The sequence below is a fragment of the Vombatus ursinus genome, unplaced genomic scaffold (assembly GCF_900497805.2).
Source record: "Vombatus ursinus unplaced genomic scaffold, bare-nosed wombat genome assembly UNPS02014779.1, whole genome shotgun sequence".
Taxonomy (NCBI): domain Eukaryota; kingdom Metazoa; phylum Chordata; class Mammalia; order Diprotodontia; family Vombatidae; genus Vombatus; species Vombatus ursinus.
The window spans coordinates 13,617,421-13,641,350 of record NW_020954557.1 but is presented as its reverse complement, the minus strand read 5'-3'; the positions used below and the strand labels follow the sequence as shown (position 1 = coordinate 13,641,350).

At 36.6% G+C, this 23,930-nt stretch overlaps 1 protein-coding gene across 2 annotated transcripts in view; it reads right to left on the bottom strand.

Moving 5' to 3' along the window:
* PGAP1 (post-GPI attachment to proteins 1) overlaps window positions 1–18,990 on the bottom strand; it is a 90,914-nt gene extending 71,924 nt beyond the window's left edge. For both annotated transcript variants that reach the window (XM_027865971.1, XM_027865973.1), the window contains exons 1-4: window positions 18,765–18,990; window positions 3,038–3,191; window positions 1,533–1,708; window positions 147–318 (exon numbers count right to left, since the gene is read on the bottom strand). In XM_027865971.1, coding sequence (XP_027721772.1) covers window positions 147–318; window positions 1,533–1,708; window positions 3,038–3,191; window positions 18,765–18,908 — 646 coding nt within the window. In that variant the 5' untranslated portion in view covers window positions 18,909–18,990. The remainder of the gene's footprint in view (window positions 1–146; window positions 319–1,532; window positions 1,709–3,037; window positions 3,192–18,764) is intronic.
* Between the last annotated feature and the right edge of the window lie 4,940 nt (window positions 18,991–23,930).

The window sequence follows — 23,930 nt, the reverse complement described above, 5'->3', positions numbered from 1 at the left end:
CTCATATTGCTGAAATAGCAAACAAAAGATTGTTCTGTTCTGGTCCATAACACATACCACAGGTACTTCTTTAGATATATAATCTAAATAAATTAGCAATCAATAACTTATATCTATAAGTTGAGAACTTTTATTCAAACACTTACCATTGAGATAGCTATCTAATGACAATACAGGTGCAGTATGAGGTGTGGCTTGGGTAACTAGAAGATTTACCAATTCTGGCTTAAAATTCTTTATTGTAAGCAATGCTCTTGCAACAAGGCCACCCATGGAATGACCAACAATTGCAACACTTTTTGGTGCAAAATCTTGACCCTGTGAAAAATAAAAAGTATAAATATAGTATAAATAAGTATAAGTAAGGCTTGGCACTTTTGAAAGCATCAGTTTAAAGGGACTAGACCTGTAATGTCACTGGTACAGAAAACTCTGAAGTGAGGAAACTTCCTCTACCAATGCAGGTCTGTATTTCCTCAGCTATTATCACTACTAAATGATCTATCACTTATTCATTGATTCTGTCTCCCCAATCCCCCATTCTGAACTCCTCATATTGTTCCCACTCTATCTATCCAAATCCTGTACATTCAAAACTTATCTAAAGTCTCAATTCTATGGTTCTCACTATTGGCTCTAGCCATCTATAATCTCCTTCTCTAATTTAACCTACTGTCTATACTACAAAATCATTAGATACTGTCTTATTCTCTATTTAATATGTGTATATAGTGTGAATACTATAAAGTAATTAAACTGATTTTCATATGTATGAAAAATCAATCATTATATAGCCACACTACTTATGTAATTTCCTATATTGTTATATATGCCTTCCATGCAAAGACTGTATCTTATATATGCTTCTTTTTTTTTTTATTTTTAGGCAGTTGGGGTTAAGTGACTTGCCCAGGGTCACCCAGCTAGTAAGTATCAAGTGTTTGGTCTGAGGCCGGATTTGAACTCAGGTCTTCCTGACTCCAAGGCCAGAGCTCTATCTACTACGCCACCTCGCTGCCCCATGTATGCTTCTTCAGTAACTCACTAGACACTCAAATATTTATTACTAAATGCTGCTTTTAGTACTAAACCATGTAAACTGAAGCCTAAATTTTGTTATCAGATGCATAAGCAATTTGATATGTGATCATAGGTAAATGGCCAATGTGCTTATCTTTAAAGTGAAGAAAACTACTATCAGGGACTATATAAATATAATGAATTATTAGCAATAACATGTCTTAGTAATAACTGTTAACTGCTAATTTCCAAAAATCCCCATCCCAACAAATATTCAAGTTCATCACAAGAAATTGTAGTGTAAATTCTGAATTTCAGAAACCACAGTTGAGTACACACATACACACACACGCACCCATGTGTGCACACACACAACTTTTTTAAACTTTTCTGAATTTAATAACTTTGAAATAAATAATATCTCAAAGTGAAAAAACCCATAAACTACTTAACTAACATATACTGCTTTATGAAGAAAAAGGAAGATAAAGATCTGCTATATAACATCTTACCTCATAGAGTTTAAGGATTATTTTAATACATTCATGAACAAATTTTGTTTGCTTCTTAAGACTTCCACCATATAGTGCCACTAGCTCTTCGTTGAAGTTTATACTAAAGAAATCAAAGTGGTACTTGAAGTCAATGTCTTCTGCTTTTCTAAGTGCTATAGAGCCAAGAGAGCGCACTGGAATGGAAAAGAGGGGAAAATATTTTAAGAAAGTCCAAAATAATTTAGATAAATATTACTACAATACAAAGTCCTTTTTCCAAATAATGACTTGCCCTCTAGGCCCTGAACATACATAAACAGCATATTTCATAACAGTAGCAAGCAACAACCAACAATGGAATGCCTTCATTCCAGCAGCATCGTCCTCTCTATTCAGAGAAATTACTCGCAGTTTAGAATTGAGGGAGAAAAGTGAGTTGATCACTTAATAGCCCTATAGGGGCATAGAAACTAATTAAGCGATATACAAATTCCTCATCCCTAAAGTGCCCAATGCAGTAGTCCAATGACACATAGAAAACAGTCCCTGGATTCTCTTTGTCTCTCACAATAGAATATTAGTTCTGGAATGTCCTACCCAAGCTTGAGAGGCTTTAACCACAGCCTCCACCACAGAATTTATATTTCTAAGAAACCTATAACATCTTCTCACTGCCCCTTAGGTAAATAGTTCATACTCTTTATCCTAGTATTCAAAGCCTTCTATAACCCCTTATTTTATCCATCCAACTTCACAGGGTTGTTGTGAGGATCAAAGGAGGTAATATTTATATTTAAACTTTAAAGCAAACTTTAAAGCCCTATATAAATATTAGTTATCACCACCACTACCACCACCACTATCATCATCATCTTCATCTCCCTATCAACACCAACCTCAGTTCTAGTTAGCTCATCCTCTTTAATGCTCCCCAACACAATATGCCCATTTCTTCCTTTCAGAATCAGCTGGAAGGGACCTCAGAGCCTATCAAATTCAACCTGTACTTAAATAAGAATCCTCTGTATAACACATTCATGTTAAGTTGTCATTCAGCCTTTAGTTCAAGAAAGAGAAGCCTCTACTCCAAGAAGAAGCCCATTCTGCTTTTGGATGGCAATATGTTCAGGGAACAAGTATGGGTATATGCAACTGCTTTACCTGCAATATTCATCCTACTCCTCACCACCTATCCAAATCCTTCTTATTCTGTATCCCATTGTGCTGAATGAAGCCTTTCCTGAAAACTCTAGCCCACAATAATCTTTCCCCATTTTGACCTCCCATAGAAATTAGCATCTATGTACTACATATTTTATTCCACAATTACACTGTTTAGTCCTATTCCCTAATTTTAAAGTAAACACTGTATCAACTAGATTGTAAACTTTTTGAAGACAGGATGCTATATACTTATTTCATAGATTCTCTACCCCCAAAGCTAACATAGTACTAACCACATTGTAAAAATAAAAAGATTCTTTAATACAGTATTTTTCAAAATTCACTTAAAACAGTCTTACCTTGTTTATAACTTCCAGCATTACCAGGAAGAAAAAGAACTGGAATCCCTGACAACAAGAGATGTTTGTTTTCTTGGGCATAGCTCCTTTCTCCATACAAATACAACTCATAAGCTGGATACTGTTTGGTCAATTTGTGAGGAAGGTTGATTTTCTGTGGAAAGAAACATTTTAACCATATAACTTTAACTTTTCTAAAGAATTCAGGTCACTGAATACTTGGAAAATCTACTAACTACCACAGCAAAGCACTAATAGAATCAAGTAGAGTAAATTACAAAATCAACAAAATAATGCATCACTAATCCTTTCTTCCCTTTCTGAAGTATAATTCATATCCCCAAATGCTCATCCAAATATATGTTGTATCTGCTACCTAATTCAAAGAAAAACTAGTTATTTTTCATAGTGCAGATTTATGATCTCTCTACTTCATATACTTTGTCCTATAATGGGCCCAGCAAATAAATTTTAACCCTACAGCCGTGCTTTGTGAGAAAATCCTACATTTCTTACACAAGAGATTAGCATTTGTTTCTGACTTTAAAGGCCAAGTACACACACGTACACACACAGACACACATACAATTAGCTATCATTAAGCTCCTGAGCAGTTTATAAGTCTGTATTTTGACTTGGTTATTATTTCAAACAGGAAAAATTTCAACATAGCCTATATATCTAGCACTGTTCAAAAAACATAAAGACAGATGGATGAAGAACTGTGTTCAATTCCCACTTCTTACATAAACTGGCTGTGTGACTCGAAGCAGTCATTTAACTTCAATGCCTTAAACAACTAAATGGCAAAGATTCCAACCTGCACTGGTGGATAGTCTTCTCATCAAGAAGTTCCCTATGCCAATGAAATCCTAAGTCCACTGCTTATCTCAAATGGCACTATCTACCACCACAAAATAGCTTAAGTTATCTATACCATATTACTAATTCAGTTCAATAAAACACTTGTTAATCTATCAAGTGCAAGATATCATGGTAGGTTCTGAGAATATACAGACAAAAATGAAAATTCTTATCCTCAAGGAGCTTACATTTTACCCCAGCCATCTTCTTGTCACATACAATGCTCGTGTACCATAGCCCAATATATCCAGCCAGCCCAAGTCATGCTTCAAGTTCTATCCCACTCTTCTTCTTGCCATCTGCCACCTTGCTGGCTTTGCACATAACACTGTAGTCTCGCCACCTCTTCTTGGAAACTGTGATCAAATCTATAACTGCCATAGTTACTTCAAATCAACTCTCTTATGTCATCCCAGTGACTTCCCAATCTAAAACACTACTCCCCAAGTGTATTGACTCTCCTTATTAGAATGTAAACTATTTGAGGGCAGAGACAAATCTCATTCCTCAGCACTTTGGCACACTTAACAAATGCTTAATAAAAATAAATAAATGTTTCTTATTTATTCATTCATTCATTGATTCTACCAACAGTGACTTTTATGGAAGAAGGGGTATAAGATATGGATGAGTGGAGAAAGTCAATTATATAGCAAGAGAAGAGAATAAGAGGTAAACAGCCCCAGTGTTGTATTGTTTTCACAAAACATCGAAAGATAATATCACTTGGACACCCAAGAGGCTTGGGGTCAGTAGTAACCTTACATATGCTTTTCTACATATTTAAAATTGGAGTTATCAAAGAGGCAAATATGCAGAGTGTACTTATATAGAAGGTGATAGCTGTTAACTGTTCTGTGAGACTGAGGCATATACCTGACTTTAGCAATGTCCTCTTGAAACCAAAATAAGAGTTAATTAAAGAAACTGGAATGAAGAAAATATAGAAAGTGTCTGAATATATTTCCTAACATCAAATTATCTAATTCATTTTAGTTATTAGATATATCTCTGTTGAAACAAATATTCCTAAATGTGGAATTTTTGACTGGTATAGACTGTATCTGGCTCACCTTGTTCACCAGTCCCATGACAGAACTGGCACTGATTTTACTAATCATTACTCTTTTTTAAACAGAGAATTTTGATAATAAAAGGAAAAACTCCCTATAATTTCTTAATTATTTTAAAAATTGAGCCATTTCAAGATTGTGTTACTATTTAATAGGTATCCAAAGAATTGTTAGATACTTTTATTCTTTCTTCTTAAAATTAAAGTAACCCAAATCAAATCTAATGATAACACCAAAAAGAATGTCAAAGTGAATATAATCTAGTATTCTGATACCAGGTGTATACCAAATTTTGCTGTGTAAAAAGTTGTTTATTTTTATAAGGTAGTTTTAAAACTGTATAGGTTCATTTTACACGTATAGGTTTTATAACTATATATCTGTGCACAAAGCTACTTTAAAAAATTTGAGTGGATCTGTTATGGATGATTTATAGAACATAAAGAGAATCACATGGAATGAAAAGCCAGGGAGAAGTTGTAATCTGTAGCACTAGAGAAAATATTACCACGAAATCATAAAGTACTGAAGTGTGGTCTTCAGTAGATTTGATTCTTTTAAACCTCAATCAACATCATACTTAAGAATGAAATGCTTGATCCAAATTTTCAAACATAATAACGTAATTCCATAGAATAAGTCTGCCCATCTAAAGACAACACCATACCATTGTTAAAAATAGAACCAATACTTCTCAATCTTTTTGCTTAGTCAGAATTGTCCAAATCTAGAAAGCAGAAAGAAGTCTGTGTTGGGTTGCTATACAGCACACACTAAATGTTCGTGAATAAATGAGGAAGAATATTTAAAGGAAACAACAGCTACAGTTTAAAATCTGACAGGCTTAAATATCTATAAATATGCAGCCAACACTAAATAATCTAGTCAAGAGAAGTGCAGGTAGAGTAACAGCATAGATAACAGAACACAATTTGTCCACAAATTCCATTTTTGCAAATAGTTTCATCTTCCTCTACTGACATATAGCTTTTAAGAAAGGTAGGTCAATCTGAATGATTTGAGTCTCATCCACCTCTCCTGCACCTAACTGCTGATATATCTGGTAGGAAACTAGTACCTGGCTCACCATTTTCCTTTCCTCCCCAATTCTTGCCTTTTTATTAGGGGACTTTAATATCCACACAATCCCTCAATTACTAATTTCCTAATTCCTTAGCCCAAAATCCATTCTTTCACTCTATACCTTTGCCACACACAAGGATGGTCACCCAACTAGATTTTGCCTTTATCCACAAGTGTTTTGCTTCCCTAATTAGAAACTCTGACATTCTCCTATGTGACCACAACCCATGCCTTGATTGATCCCTCCCTCTTAAACCTGTTCTTCAGTCTCATGGAGACCTCCAATCCCTTCACCCCTCAGTTCTTTCTCAAGCCTTCACTTTCTTCCCTCTCAACCTAATAGCTCTCTCAATTCTATACTACCCTCTACTTTTGAATCTTTTACCTTCTCTTATTCTGCCAAACTTCAGCCCTGGGTTATTCTCACTTGTTTTCAATCTTAAACTTCTTTTTTACTCCCTCCACCTGCTGCGATGCATGAGCTGTTAAACGTAGCTAGAGAAGTCTCTGAACTGTACTGATTGAGTCAACTTCAATTTGGCCCTCACTTCAGCAAGGCAGTCCTTATATTCCTCCCTGATTGATTCTGTATTTCACCTCCCACAGAAGCTATAGCAAATTTTCTCTTTTCAAACCTTTGCCACTACTTTTCTCTCTCCCTCTCAGCTAAAGACTTCGCCTATTACTTTACAAAGGAAGTTGAAGCCATTTGACATGAGCTTCCTATTCTTCCTATTTTTCATCTGTAAATAACTTGATAGTATTCCCCACTCTAGAGTCTTGACAAAGAGGTAACTCGTCTTGACAAAGTCAACTTCTCTACATGTGTACTTGATCTCATCCCTCCTGTCTTCTCTAACAAACTGCATTCTCAATCATTCTCTTTTTCTCTCTCACCTCTCCCAATCAAATAATTCCTTCCCCACTTCCTTCAAACATGCCTAAATCTCTCCAATTCTTAAAAAACCTACACTAGATACGACTTTCCCTTCAGGCTGTTTTTCTATATCTCTCCTCCCATACTCAGCCAAACTCCTCCCTCTCCCCACCCCCCAAAAAGTTACCTCTACTTTCTTCTCACACTAAACCCTTTACAAACTGGCCTTCTACTTCATCACTAAACTGTAACTACTCTAGCCAAAGTTATCAATGATCCCTTAATTGCCAAATCTGATGGACTTTTCTCGGTCCTCATTCTTCTCAATCTATCTGCTATATTTGCACTGTTAACCACCATCTCTTCCTGGATACTCTCAGTTCTCTGGGTTTTCATGACACTCCTCCTCCAGATTTTTTTTCCTACTTGTATGACTACTCCTTTTACTCTATCCTGACTCTAGGTTCTGGATGTTTCCCAAGGTTCTGTCTTAGGCTCTCTAATTCTTCCTCTACACTTTCTTGTTAACTTCACTAATTTCTAAGGATTTAACTGTAATCTTTAAGCAGATGACTCACTGTCCTCTGGCCTCTTTGCCCCAGGGCATTCCCAGGAATCCCTGCAGCAGTAAAGTATCCAGTCAGAGTGCTTGGCCTCTGTCTTCACCTCAGAGCCTTCTGTAGTAGTCTAGAGGCAAGTATCAGACAAAACCCACCTCAAATTGCAAGCTCCTGCCTCCTGTCCATACACCCTCAAGGTATGCCTTCACCTGCCCCTTCCTACTGTAAGATCCTTTCGGGCTCATGGGACCCACGGAATATATAACCACCTGCCAAGAGATTAAACCATAACAATTCTGACTAAGCCTCGAACAGTATAATCATCTATTTCCCTAAATGAATCTCTCTCCAATCACCAATATTTTCGCATGGACTCTGTTCCCGTCAACCCTGTACCTCAAATATTCCACTCCAAATCTACTTGTCCCTTCCACTGTATTCTCTGAAATATCTGCTTTCGATCTTAAAACTTTTTCTTCTCACTCACTCCATCTTTTGGCTCTGTGACCTGGCTCCCTCACAATGCCACTGCATCCCTGGCCACCCTCCTCTCATATCCTACACTCACTGGTCATGGTGGGAGTGAGAATATACCTTGCTACTCACTGTCATTTCTAGACTCTCCTTCTGTCACTATCATACAGTAAATAACCTCCCCTCCTTTGAGGTTCATTCAATCCAAATTTATCACCCAATTGAGATTTTGGTAGTTATTACCTTTGTTGTTGTTCAGTCTTTTCAGTTGTGTCTGACTCTTCGTGACTCCATTTGGGGTTTTCTTGGCAAAGACACTGGAGTGACCATTTTCTTCTCCAGCTCATTTTACATATGAGGAAACTGAGGCAAACAGGGTAAGTGACTTGCCCAGGGTCAAACAGCTACTGTGTCTGAGGCCAGATTTGGACTTGTGTCTTCCTGACTGCAGGTCAGGTGCTCTATCCACTGCACTGTCTAGCTGCACAATTATCCCCATTCAACAAACTTCAGTGACTCCCTGTCCCCTCAAGGATCAAATACAAAATCTTCTATATAGCTTTTAAAACCTTGTGTAACCTGGTCCCTTCCTACCTTTCTGATATTACACCTTACACTCAACCATGTATTCTGAGATCCAGTGACACTGACCTCCTTGCTTTTTCTTGCACACAATAATTCATCTCCCAATTTCAAAGTGTTTCCACTGGCTGTTACTCATGCTTGAAATGCTCTTTTTCCTCCACTCAACTTTCTGGTTTCCCTCAAATCTCTGCTAAAGTCCCACCTTCTCATAAGAAGCATTTCCTGGTCCTCCTTAACCGTAATGTCTTCTCTATGAGATTGCTCCCAATTTATCCCATATACATCTTGTTTGAACATAGTTGCTTGTATATTGTATCCCTCATTAGACTGTGAGCTCCTTGAGAACAAAAACAGATTTTGCTCTTCTTTGAATCCCCACTGCTTAGCACAGTGTTGATGCACAGTAGGTACTTAAAAAAGCTAGTTGACTGACTTTCCTCTATGATTTCTATAACCCCACAATGTCCACTTCCAAAATTGTGTGTCTCACTCTACATATCTTGTCTATCATCTGTCAAGAGATGGGCAAAATTCTAAATTATCAGTCTTCTGGAATCATGGTGGATCACTGCATTGATCAGCATTCTTAAGTCTTTCAAAATGGTTCATTTTTACAATGATGCTGTTATAGTATAAAGTATCTCCTGGTTCTACTCACTTCACTCTGTATCAGATCAAAGTGAGGTTCAAGTGACACCTACTCCCCCCAATCCTTCCTCATTTGTATATACTTCTACTTGTGCCCCCAATTACGTGAAATAAACCCTTCTGTTCCTCCCATTTTATTCTCTATTATTGCTTTTCAGCCTCCTTTTTGTTTTCTTCTTTTTAACATCAAAAGAACAAAAATCACTCTCAGTTCCTCTATTTTATCTGACTCCCTATATGACACCTGCTGATATCAGGTTCTTAGGGGATGCTTGAATAATCCAACCATTCCCCATTAGAAAGCAAATACTGCATCTTTATAAAGTATATTTCAGTTCTGCACTTGCATTTGCCTTTTTATATTTCTCTTTACTTCTGTAGTTGTATTTTAAAGTTTCTACTGAAACACAATCTCTCATAAGGAATGCATAGAAATGATTTCATTAAAGGCCCATTTCCTTCCTAAAATTAGTATTATACTAAATTTTACTGAGTAAGCTAGTCTTGGTTATAAACCTAGATCTTTTGCCTTTTGAAATATCATATCCCATGATATCTTTCTCTTTATTGTGATGGCTGTTAAATCTTGTGTGATCCTAATTTTATTTCTCCAGTACTTAAACTCGTCCCTTTTGGCAGTTTGTAGTATTTTTTTCTTTGACCTGGAAGTTGTAGATATTGGCTGTCATGTTTCTAGGAGTTTTTATTTTGGAGTTTGTTTCAGGAGGTAATTGGTGGAATCTTTATATTTTCACTTGGCCCTGTGGTTCTAAGAAATCTGAGTCATCTTGCATGATTTTTTGAAATAAGATATTCAGGTTCCTTTTTATTTCTTTTGGTTATGGTTTTCAGGTATACAATTTGTTTAGCTCTATGTAATAAAGATTCTCTGATTCATAGACAGTGATCATTTTTGTCCTATATTATCTTTGGGGGGATTCTTGTTTATTATTTTTATTTTTTCAATTAAGAAGTATTTTAATTAATCTGTCCTCACTACTCCTTATAGCAATCAAATATAAAAAAGAACTAAAAAAAAAATCTCTGAAGAAACACTACATATTGCAAAAGTGTATGCCTCTTTTTCATTTTAAGTAGGCAGTTAGGTGGAGCAATGGATAGAACTCTAGGTCTGGAGTCAGGAAGACCTGAATTCAAATCCTGCAAGAAGTCTTTTTTGTTCCCTCTTAATGCTAGTATCTTCCCTCTGTAATTATCTCCATTTTATCTTATATATATCTTGTTCGTACATAGTTTTTTGCACGTCACTCCTATTAGACTGTGAGCTCCTTGACAGCAGGAACTGTCTTTTGCCTTTATTTGTATCTCCAGTACTTAGCACAGTGTCTGACATAGAGTAGGCACTTAATAAACACTAGTTGGCTCCATATGAATTTTGTTACTATATTTCTAGATGTAAAATATCCTTTAGGACTTCAACTGATACAGTACCAAATAAGAAAATTATTTTTAATCTATCAATAAATCTTTATTAAGTACCTACTACTCTGTGCCAAATACTGTGCTAAGTGCTGGGGATACAAAAAGATAGTCCCTCTTCTCAAGGAACTCACAGTCTAATGGGGGATAGACAACATGCAATATATACAAAGCAAGCTATATACAAGATAAGTAGGAAATACTTAACAGAGAGAAGGAAATGAAATTAAGGGGGGTTGGGTGACGCTTCCTGCAGAAGGTAGAATTTTAGTTGAGACTTGAAGGAAGTCAGGGAAACCAATAGTCTGAGTATAGGAGGGAGAGCATTCCAGGTACAAGGGACAGCCAGAGAGAATAGCCAGAGCCAAGAGATGGAAAGTCTTATCTATAGAACAGCAAGGAGGCCAGTGTCACTTGATTGAAGAGTACATGAAGAGGAGTAAAGTATAAGAAGACTGGAAAGGTAGGAGGGGGCTAAGTTATAAAGGGCTTAGAATGCCAAACAGACCATTTTCATAGTCATCCTGGAGGTAACAGGAAACCATTAGAGTTTAGTGAGTAGGAGGGTAACATTATCAGATCTGCATTTTAGGAAAATCACTTTAGTAAGTAGCTGAATGGAGAATGGATTGGATTGGGAAGCACGTGAGGCAGGCAGATCCTCCAGCAGCCAACTGCAATAATCCAGACATGAAGTGATAAGGACCCATACCAGAGAGAGTGGTGCTAGTGTCAGAGGAGAAAAGGAGGCATATTCAAGAGATGCTGCAAAGGTGAAACTGACAGACCTTGGCAACAACTTGGACATAGGGAGTAACAGATAATGAGGAATCCAGGACGATTTCTAGGTTGCAAGTCTGAAAGACTAAGAGCATAATAATGCTCTCTATAGTAACAGGGAATGATGATAACAAGGGGATAAGATAGGGTGAAAAATAATGAATTCTCTTTTAGATATACTGAATTTTAGATGTCTACTGGATATGCATTTCAAAATGTCTGAAAGGTATTGTGAGATGTGAGATTGTAGGTCAGCAGAGAGATTGGGACAGGAGAGGTAGATTTGAGAATTTAGATAGTACTGGCATTTCAAAACTTATGTAACTAGACTTACCCATAAGTAATTAATATTTCACCAATTATTTAGATCTCTTTATTTCTTCAAAGGGTAAATGGTTAGATTCCTTTTTATAATTAGCCCCAAGTGAATCTTGGCAGTCATGTTCCCTGATATTTTATTGCTTCTGTTGATATTTTGAAGAGACTTTCTCATCCCAGCACTTCCTACTGGGTTTTCTTGATTGTATACAGGAATGGTTCTGATTTATTTGCATTTATGTTGTAACCCACAATTTTGCTAAAGTTATTAACTTTTTAATTAAATTTTGGTTGACTCTCTAGGGTTTTCTATGTACAACATTGTATCACCTACAAAAATCAATAATTTTGTTTCCTCTTCTATGCTTATTCTCTCAATTTCTTTTTTTCTTATTGCTACAGACAACATTTCTAGAAGTATGATAAATAGCAGTGATGATGATGAGCATCTTTTGCTTTACTCCCAATCTTACTGGTAAAGCTTCTAGCTTTTCTTCATTATATATAATGATTGCTCTTGGGTTTGGATAAATAGTACTTACTTGGCAAAGAAAACTGATATCTTAGAAAAGAATAGTAGAATACCTCACTCAAAAACTAAATTTCCTGAAAATGAGAATAGACCAGGTAGAAAGTAATGACTAAATAAGAGCCAAACAAGATGAAAAAATGAAAAAAAAAAAACAGAAGAAAATCTAAGAACAATATCAAAAACAACTGACTTGGGAAAAATATCAAAAAGAGAAATGAAGAATAATTGAACTGTCTGAAAATTATAATCAAGGTTAATGTGAAAACAGAAACAATCTACTGGTCACCTTCAAAAAGAAACCCCAAAATGAAAATTCCTAGGGACTTCACAACCAAAATCCAAAGCTTCTAGGTCAAAGAAAAAAAATATTACAAGTAGCCAAGGAGTATATTCTAAGGAACCACAACAAGGATTACACAAGACCCAGCAGCTGACACTCTAAAGGAGGAGAAAGCTTGTAATATATTACAAAATTCAGGAAATAAATATTTATAACCAAGGGGAATCTATCTGGTGCTATTATTTTACAGTGGGGTAGAAGTGGGACCTTTAATGGAATAGGGATTTCCAGGCGTTCCTGATAAAAAAGGCCAGAACTGGGTAGACACTTTGAAATGGAAATGCAGGTGCTAAGAAAACACAGTAAAATATACATAATCATATAACTGAACAGGAATATGTGAGGATAAACTATTTACATGTTAATAAGGAGATAAATGTTTCCTTATAAGCCTAGTATTTTTAGGAATTGGAGAGAAAGGTAAAAATGATAAAGGATCTATAAGTGGTTTTGTTCTTTTTTAATGATCTTAGAAAAAATTGAAAATAAAAGGGACAGGGGACCAGGAGATGATGATGGGTAGGAAAGAAGCAATGAGAGGAGGGAAATCACTATTGCATAAAAGAGGTATGTAAGATGAAGATTATATAGCTATGAAGGAAGAAGTAGGGAGAATGAGTATCCCATGAATCTCACTTTCATCTGAATTAGATAAAGGAAGATTGATACAGTTGTAAATACCCACATAATGATCTGATATAGAAACATATTAAAATCAAAAGAGAAAAAGACAGATTAAGAGGGAGAGAAGGAAAGGTAAGGAAATAGTCATAAGCAAAACTATCTTGAATATTGGAGGAAATAATATGTTGATTAAAAGAAAAAGAAGTACAAAAACAAAAACAAAAAAAAAAACCCAAGATGAGGAGAAGGATAAGGAGGGAAAAAAAGAGCTATAACAGAGAGGAAGTAAGCTGTTTCATTTAGAAGATCATGAATATCTGGCAAATTCTCTCATTCTATCATCTTCTTATTTGTAAATAGGGAGGAAGAATTAAAGAGAAGAAAAAATGCAAGAATACTGAATGGGGAAAATACACAACTAAAAAACAAAACTGTGAGTGCAAACAGCATAAATTCATCCACAAAATGGAATAGTGGCAGCATGGATTAGAAAGCTCAATCTGACAATATGCTATTTACAAAAAACTGACTAGAAACACAAAGACTCACATAGTGTTAAAATGAAGGGCAGGAGCAAAATCTATCATACTTGAGCTGGACTCAAAAAAGGAAGAGTAGCAATAATGATTTTAGATACAGCTACAGTAAACAGAGATGAGATAAAAAGAGGCAAGGAAATTATAGTATGCTGAAGACCACAATAGATAATGAATCAATATTAATGCTTAACATACATGTACCTGATAACATAGTAGCTAAATACTAAAAGGAAGAGTTAACTGAATTGGGGAGAAATAGATAGTAAATCTATAATAGTGGGGGACTGTAATATATATTTCTAAGCTACATATGGCACCTTTACAAAAACTGACTGTACTAAGGCATAAAAACCTCACCAAAAATATTTAAAAAAATTATACATTATATATTATACACATTATTTACTGATCATAATGCAATAAAAATTATATTCAATAAAGGGCACTTAAAGAAAAATTTAAAGGTAACTGAAAACCCAAGAAAGTCATTCTAAACAACTGGTGGGTCAAAGATTAAATTACAGAAACAAAAGAAAATTTCATCAAAGGCAATGGCAATAATAAGACAATATACCAAAACTTATGGGATGCAGTTAAAGCAATTATAAGGACAAAATTTATATTTCTAAATACTTCTATCAATAAGAAAAAGAACAAATCAATGATAAGGCACACTTTTAAAACAACTCGATCAACAAATCAAAAATCCCCAACTAATTAACAATGACCATTGAATTGATAAATAAAAATAGGAACTAGTTTTTAAAAATAATAAAATAGATGAGATTAACTAATTTGATTAAAAAAGAGAGGAAAACCAAATTTATAGTATCAGAAATGAAAAAAACCTTAAATTAAAAAAATATACAAATGAAATTGTTAGAAATTCTTGTGCCGAATTATATGCTAACCAAACTGATAAACATTTATAAAATATAAAATACCCAAATAATAGGTGAAGAAATAGATGATTTAAATAACCCAATTGAAAAAAATAAACTGAGCAAATAATAAATGAACTCACAAAGGAAAAAAACTCTAAGACCAGATGGAATCACAAGTGAATTCTATCAATTAATTCTGATATTACACAAACTGTTAGCAATAATAATAATAATAATAATAATCATGAAAAAGAAGATATCATTTCTATCTCTTTCCATGACACAAATATCCCTAATGAACACTGATGTAAATAAAATGTAACGGTGCCTGGTACATAGTAGGCCTTTAATAAATGCTTTAATAAATAATGACTAATATAGTAAATAACATTTATAGTGAAGAATTAGAGAGGGAATAATGGGAAGAATGCAATCTGAGACTGCAAAAGGATAAATATTAACCCTATTTGCAAAAAAAGAGGAAAGGATATCTTCAAACCATAGATCAATGAGTTTGATTTAATTCCTGAAAAAAATTCTAGACTATTTGGAAAGAGTCAAGTTAACCAAACTAACTTATTCTTTTTTTTAAACAGGATTATTAAACTGATATAACAAGGAAATGCTATAGATTGTTTACAAAACATTTGACAAAGTCTTTGATGCTGTCCTTGTGAAAAATATAGAGCTTCAGGCTAAACAACAGATGAAGTCAAAACTGGTTGGATGGTTAAATCCAAAGATCCAAATCCAAAAAATTCAAATATTAATAGGTCAATGTCAGCTACAGAAGGAGACCTCCAGTGGGATACTACAGACACCTAGGCTTAGTTCCACGCTTGTAAAATTTTTTATCAATGACTCTGATCAATGCTTATCAAACTGGCAGATGATGCTGGGTGAAACTGTCATGATTCAAAAAATATTTAAGAAGCTGCAACAGTGGTCAAACATAATACAATGAAACTTATTAGACATAAAGTCTTACCCTTGGGCTAAAAAAACTGACTTTACAAGAACACCACTAGGAAGACATGGTTGGAAAGTAGTTTGTCTGAAGCAGCTTTCACCTGTGGTTCCAAGAAGATGCTCAGAGGCCACACCCCAGTAAAACATCTCACAGACAGGGTAAATCAGGTTGAGGATAACCAATAGGCCTCAAACATGTCCGTGAGTTAGGGGGATGTCTATTCCAAGCACATGAAAACATTCCTGGGTGGAATGAGATGAGGACAATTTGTTCCAACAGCCATCACGGTGGCTGAAGCAGTGCTAATAAAGCACTTAGAGTTCTGTCAGGCATCAAAGACACCAAGATTATCCCCTGTATCCTGGGCCATTCATTACAGTAGTTTTGACTTTTGTCTGGCCACTGAACTTTGATGACTCAGGAAAAGTGAGGGTGGTGACTTTGTGCAACTTTGCCTCACTTAAATCCAATTCACACACAAGTCAAGATATCACCAATGATATGTCATTGATCCCCTTTGAAAACAATGAACAAGAAGAGTATAAATTCAATTTGAGTCAAGAGTGTAACATGGAAGGCAAAAAAAAATTAATTCCATCTTGGGTTACATTAAAAGAGGAACAGATTCCAGAAATAAGGATTGTACTCTGTTCTGTCAAAGCAAGTCTGGAGTACTGTTTTCTGTTCAGGGTACCACATTTCAAGATAGAAATTGATAAGCTGGAACACATCTAGATGAGAATAATTAAGATGATGAAGAGACTCAAATTCATACTAAAAGAGAACAAGCTGAAGGATCTGAAGTATAACTAAGAAAATAGAAGTTTAGGGGTAAGAGGAAGATACATGATCAATGTCTTAAAGTATCTGAGAGTCTATATAATATGCAAGTGGGTTGGTACTTGTTTTGCTTGGTCCAACAGGGCAGAACAAGTAATAAAGGGTAGAATGTGTAAAGAACAAATTTAGGTCTAATAATGAGGAAAGTGAACAAAATATGGAATGAGCTGCCTCAGGAAATAATGAGTTCCTCATTACAATAAGGGTCTTCAAGTAAAGGTTGAATAACCACAAGTCAGATACATTATAGGATTTTTTTCCAATTATGGGCTGGACTAAATGGTCATTGAGGGTCCTTCCAATTCCAAAATTCTGTGATTCTGTGAAAGGGTAATTGCTTACTACCATTATTACAACTGAAATACCTTCATTTATTGTCTGTAGTCTAAAAATAAATGGAAACTACCACTGTTCTACAGTAATACAATTTAAACCAAACTCATGTCATAGATAATTAAGGTAACATAGTTTAGTTTATTGAGATCTTCCTAATTATTAAATGATACAAAATGGAAAGCAATTATTCAATTAGAGCAAGAGTTATTAACATGGAGTCTTTAAATTTGTTTTAAAAATATTTTAATAACTATTTCAATAAAATTAATTTTCTTTATGCATTTTAAAACATTATTTAGAAAAGGGCTCCACAGAATCCAGCAGATTGTCAAAGGTTTCTATTACATACACACAAAAAAATCTAAAAACCCTTGAGTTAGACAAAATAAAGCAGAACCATTTAAATAACTGGTAAAATGTAAAAAAGCAATCTTAAAATGCCAGTATTTCAACTGTAATCAAACCTAAATTCCTTGTTCTGCCCTCTTAGGCCAAGCAAAATTTATCATTAAATGTTTCCATTTCATTTCTTTTGCCAGTCACTAATTAAAAACCATTTTAAAAAAAAAGCCATATGTAAATTTCCACAAATTTAGTCCTTAGAAAACAGATCACCACTTCAGATGGAATAGCGTATAGAATTGTAAACAGTAGTAGTAAAGCATATAGCAGAAACATACTACTTTCCCATGACATTTCACTGAGTATGTGTGGTACTACATTCCTCCCTGATTTACCAAAATATAGTTTTAGAAGCCATATGGAGGTGTTTTTCTTGGAATTATTACAGGAGTTATTATTGTACAATGGAAGCACCAGAAAAGATCATCATCTAGTGCAACTCCTTTTTTACATAATTAAGAGAACTACAGAAAGTAACCTTTGCCTTTGACTTACCCAAGGTCACAAAGGTAATATAAGAAATTGAGATAAGAACCTAGGTTTTCCGACTCCAAATCCAATGCTCTTTCGACTACATTATTACCATAATTAAAGCTAAACATATTTTGGATAAAGATTACAGATTAATTAAGTAGGACAGTGACATCATTTTAACACTGAACCAGTGAACCATTTTACTGTGAAGAATAAGCCCATGCTCTAGAACACCATATTGGTGAGGAAACTGAGATGTAACACACCTTGAAGAGGAAGGGGGCGTGGCTAAATTGATATAAGCAAGGCAAGGCCTTTGTTGTAAGCACCTTAAAGGAAAAGACTAGTCCCTTTTACATTGTAGCTCCACCTGTTTTTGCACATAGTAGGCACTTAAATGTCTGAATTGAACAGAAAAATAACCACACTGTGGAACAGGTGGTGCATGCAACTAGTAACAGGTCAGGATTGTTAATAACGTACTAGCACACACAAATACGAAAAGAGATGTAGCTTATAAGACATATTTGTGCAAAAAGCTTCAAAAGAGAAACATATTCCTCCTCTCCCCACATTCAGTCATGCATCAAATCCCACAGAACACAGTTTCTGCAAAGAAGGAAAACAATGCCTTCAACAGGCAGCCTTGAGATCACCTACATTCACACTCCCTTCCTCTATGCAGCATTTTATGCAAGGTTACAGAAAAGGGAAAACTGTCATGCGTGATATTGGGGGGAGGAGGAGTTAAAATAACGAGGTATTGGCAGGCACCTGTTGGGGGGGCAGGAGACATTGGGGTAACGTTTGAATGGGGGGGGGGCGTTCTGTAGGGCCATGCCAAAAAGAATCCAGGGCTTGGGATCCGGATACTATCGAGAGGCAAGGAGCAGGGGCAATGTTGGGGAGGGGTCGAGGAGCGGGAAGCAGGGGCTAGTACCTAGCAACAAGCGCCATTAAACAGGAATGGGCCCGCTGTGAAAGGAGGGGCCTCAGAGCACAGCGAAGGGGTATGTTGGGGTGAGGGGAGGAAAAACGGGGTTGGGGGACGGTGGGGCCGAGGTGGGGGCGGAGCCCCACTCACCTGGTATTCCGGATACTCGAACATATAGCTCATGCTGCACCTGTTCTCTTCGTACCCAAAGAAAACATCCCATATTCCCATGGCCACCATCAGCGCCAAAACCCCATAAAACGTCACCGTGTAGGCTTTGGCCAGCGACACCATCTCGCACAGACAGCAGCCGCCCCCAGCCCCGGCCGCCCGACTGACTGACTGAGACCCGGACACCGTAGTGACTCTGGGCTCGGAGGCCAGGCGGAGGAGCGCGTCTGCGCACGCGCCCACGCAGCTCCCACACCCCCTCCCCCACCCCCACCCCCCGTCGGTCTGTCTGCCTGCCTGCCCGCCCGTCCCCGCGGCTGTTCTGCCGTCAGCACGCATGCGCGGAATGGGGGGTTACGCGCGTGCGTGTGTGTATATGGGGGTGTGGGTGTGGGTGTGTGTGGGTGTGTGTGTGTGTGTGTGTGTGTGTGTGTATGTATATGTATATGTATGTGTATATGTGTATGTGTGTGTATATGTGTGTTTTCCTTTCTCCCGCCCCTCCCCCTCCTTAAAAATTCCCACCCGAAGGGGGGGCGGGGGATTGGTAGAGTTCAAAGCCAGAGGGACTGGGAGAGTAAAGATGGAAGAGGAAGAGAAAATGGAGGAGGGCGTAGAGATGGTTGAAAGGGAAGAGAGTAAAAGGCTAATAAAAGGCTCGAGGCCATCAGGTGTCACTCCGGATTCCCCTTCTGCCACTGGCTTAAAACCCTTCAGTTCAATTAGGAAACGCCTCGGTCCGAGCCGTCTGACCGAGGCTCCCGAGGCTCCCATAGGCAGCCTCACCTGAAATAACACAAAAAGGGGCAGAGAGGGTCTGGAGAGCAGATAAACGGCGTGTGTTCGGTTTTGGTTTTGGTTTTGTTTTTAAGCCCCTGGATTCTATACATCATGCTCCAGGAGTGAAAAAACGTTGACTTAAAAAGCACTGAACGTCCCCAGCAAAAGTGGAAAGAGAAGGGATTGGTTTATGAAAAAAAAAAAAAAAGACTGGGAAAAATGATTCCAAAAGATCTTCAAAACCTGTGTTTTCACTCATCCCTCCTCTGCTCTTCTTTGGTCTCCCAGGAGGGGTAGTGGTCCTCCTTGCTTGAACTAAACCTGCATATTTGACCAGCCCTTCCATTCTTATATGAGGCATATTTGGCAATACCCTTAGACTATCCATTAGACTAAATTACTATGATTTAGGTGAAGAAACAGAGGCCCATTGAAATGAAATTATCTCCCCAAAACTATTCAGGAATTAAGTAGCACAGCCAAGATTCAAGGCCAGGATTTGCTGTTGCAGAAGTTATACTCCTTATTTTTGTCATTTTAATTCAATTTTTAAATTTAACGTATATGTCATTATATATTCAGCATATGTAATATTACACATTTGTTTCTGCCTAATGGCATCTTAATTGTTATTCACATACCTAACTGGTACCTGTATAAAAAAATCCCCTGTACAATTTCCCTGTCACCATTACACAAGTCTTAATCAATCCTTTGTTTAAATGCCTCATTTACCAATAAGAAGAAAGTCCTCATATACACCAAAATATTTATATCAATTTTGTGATGGCTGAGAATTGGAATCAAAGTATGTACTCATCAATTGAGGAATGGCTGAACAAATTGTGGTACGTGAATGTAATGGAATATTATTATGCTGCAAGAGATAATGTATGTGATGAATACAGAGAATCATGAATCATGAATATAGATTTGGAGTTGGAACTAGTCTTAGATCATCTAGTCTAACCTCTACATTTTACAGATAAATAAACTGAGGCACATAGAGATGAAGTGACTTGCCCTTGGTCACACAGGTAGCATAATAAATAAAATGAACATTTATGAAGCACCTAACATGAACAAGGCACTGTGCTAAGTGCTAAAGATACAAAGGAAAAAAAACAAAAAAACACAGTCCCTGCCTTTAAGGAACTTACATTCTATGAGCCTTTGGGAGCCTAACCCTTAAACTTTCCTAGAACTCACTTATTTGGTCAAAAAAGTCTCAAGTGGTTGCTGAGGCTATAATCCACTCAACTGGCCTTTCCTTATCTATCTAGGCCCAATCTCTCAGTTCTTTGTTACCCTAATTAAGCCTAGCCCTCCATTTTCTATTCCCAGATGCCCCATTCACCCTTCCAGACACTACCATAGGAATTCTCCCAGGACTCTTTCCCCAGTCATCCCAGCTTCAAGATCTTCCCTAAATTCCTCCCCCAGTCACCCCAGCTTCAAGATTCTCCTCCCAGCCTTTCCTCTGGTCACCCCAAACTACTTGGCTGTATATAAGATCCATCCCGGCCGCCATTTAGGGGATGAGACTTCCTCATATTCACTCATCCTTACCAGTGTCACAAAAGGTCAGATTTCTTAAGAGTCTGGCCTATATGGCTGATCTTTAATAAACATTGTCTTTGACTGAAAGAAGGCTTGGGTAGAATTCTTTCAGGCAGGATCCATGTGTTGTGTGATTTTGGGGTCCCAACACCCCTAAACATCTAGACCTCAACACTCCTAGCTCATAATATTTATGACCTCTGAATAAGCAAATGCAAAATAATTTCAAGAGGGTGAAGGCACTAACAATTAAGAGGATTGGGAAAGGTATCTCATAGAAAGTAGCACCTAAGCTAGGTTTTGAAGGAAGCTGGAGATTTTATCAGATGGAAGAGGGGGAGGAATGTATTCCAGATATGGCAGAAGCATGGTGGTAGAAGGAAGACGGTTGTGTTCAAGGAATAGCTAGTGTGTTTGCTTGATTAGAATGGAGAGTGAATGAAGGTGTAATGTGAATGAGAGGAAAATTAAATAAGAGCTATATTAATAATGGAAGGCTTTAAATGCCAAGTTGAGGACTCTGTATTTTATCTTAAAGACAACAGGGAGCCACTGGAGATTTTTGAACAGACGATCAAATATATATTTAAGAATAACAGTTTCTCAGCTATGGGATAGATTGGTGAGAGGGGAAACTGGTAGCAGAGAGACCAATTAAAAGGCTATTTTAATAATCTAGGTAAGAGTTGTTAAGGGCCCAAACTAGGAGATAGAGGCTGAGGGATTAAAAAGAAGGGAGAAGATGTGAGAGATGTTATAGAGACAGAAGCAATAAAAATTTGTCACATAATTTGGTAAGGAAGAGGGAGTAAAGAGTCAAAATGACTCTTTTTGTATTTCTGAGTATCAAATTAAGTCAAGCTCCATTTTGAACCCAATTTTTCTAGTTTTAATAATGAATAGTCATAACCTTCTGAAATTTGCCTTTATCATAATAATCTTAAGCAGACTGTCATTCAAATATAAAAAAAAAAGTGCCAGCTATAAGTTTAAAGATTCCAACCACTAAGTGGTTGAGGTGATATTCAAACCCACATCATCTGAACTACAATCTAGTATTGTCTTGATTACCACCACATGCTGCCTTTTTCTCTTTTGGATACATTACAGTTTTGCAAAGTCTTTTCTAAAATGTGGTACCCAGAACTGAACACAATATCATAGATATTATTTTAGCTAAGCAGAGTATAACAAAGACCCTCCCATTTTACCCATCTCATATTATCCTCTCATTCTGTGCCTCTCAATGCAGCTGATGACCAATTTTTTTGTTTTTTGGGGTTTTTTGGGGGGGGCTACCTTTTTACAATATTGATTCACATAAAATATACAATCCACTAAAAATCCCAGTTAAACTTCTAGTTAAAGAGCCTTTTTGTAGAGGAGATATTAGACTTATTCTGCTTGAGCCCAGAGGACAGAGCTGAGAATAGTAGGTAGACATTGCAGAAAGAGGTTCCAGCTCAGTGTTGTGATTTTTTCCTTAGTATGATTAGAACTATCTAGAAGTGGAGTTAGCTGTTCAAAGAAACACTGAGTTCTCCATTACTGGAGCTCTTCAGACAATGTTTGCTGGATAGATCATCACAAGTCAGAGACAACAATTCAATTCGGTAAACATTTATTTAGCCCTTATTTCATGCAAGGCATTGTGCTAATTTTCGAGACTATAAAGATGAAAATATAAGTCCCTGCCCTCAAAGAGTTTATATTTGACTGGATTCTCTGGAAGGCAAAGAAGCTAGGATTACAATCAAGAATCACCTACCCAGTGAAACTGAGCATAATCCTTCAAGGGAGAAATTGTCATTCAATGAAATAAAGGATTTTTAAGCATTCCTGATAAAAAGACCAGAGCTGGACAAAAGATTTTATTTTCAAATACAAGACTCAAGAGAAGCATAAAAAGGTAAAAAGGAAAGAGGAACATAAGAGATTCAATAAGGTTAAACTCTACATTCCTACATAGGAAGATGATACTCATAACTCTTAAGAACTGTATTACTATTAGGGCAGTTAGAAGGAGTATCCATAGACAGGGTAAAGGTATAAGGTGATTTTGATGTAATGATATAAAAAAATTAAGGGGTGAGAAAGAAGATTACATTGGGAGCAGGAGGAAAGGAGAGGTAGAATGGGGTAAATTATCTCACATGAAGAGGTGCAAAGGACCTACTGCAATGGAAGGTATGATGGGGTGGGGTCAATGGGCATTGTTTGAACCTTATTCTCACTGGAAATAGCTCAAAGAGGGAAAATTTACACAATCAGTTGGGTATAGAAATCTATCTTGCTGTATAGGGAAGCAAGAGGGGAGGTGGTTAAGGAAAGGGCGAGGAGACTGACAGAAGGAAGGGCAGATTGGGGGACGTAGTGGTTGGAAGCAAAACATTGATGAGGAGGGAAAGGGTGAAAGGAGAGAGAGAAGGATAAATGAGGAAAACAGGATGGAAGGAAATACATGGATAGTAATCATAACTGTAGTGTGAATGAAGTAAACTCACCCAAAAAAACCAGAATCTTACAATATATTATTTACAAGAAACACTTAAAACAGAGAGACACACACAATAAAAGTAAAGGGCTGGGACAAAATCTGTTGTGCCTCAGCTGAAATAAAAAAAGCAGGGTTAGCAATCATGGTCTCAGACAAAGCAAAAGCAAAAATAGATCTAATTAAAAGAGATAAGGAAGGAAACTACATCTTGCTAAAAGGTACTATAGACAATAAAATAATATCAATACTAAACATATATGTATGACGTGGTATAGCATCCAAATTCTTAAAGGAGAAGTTAAATGAGT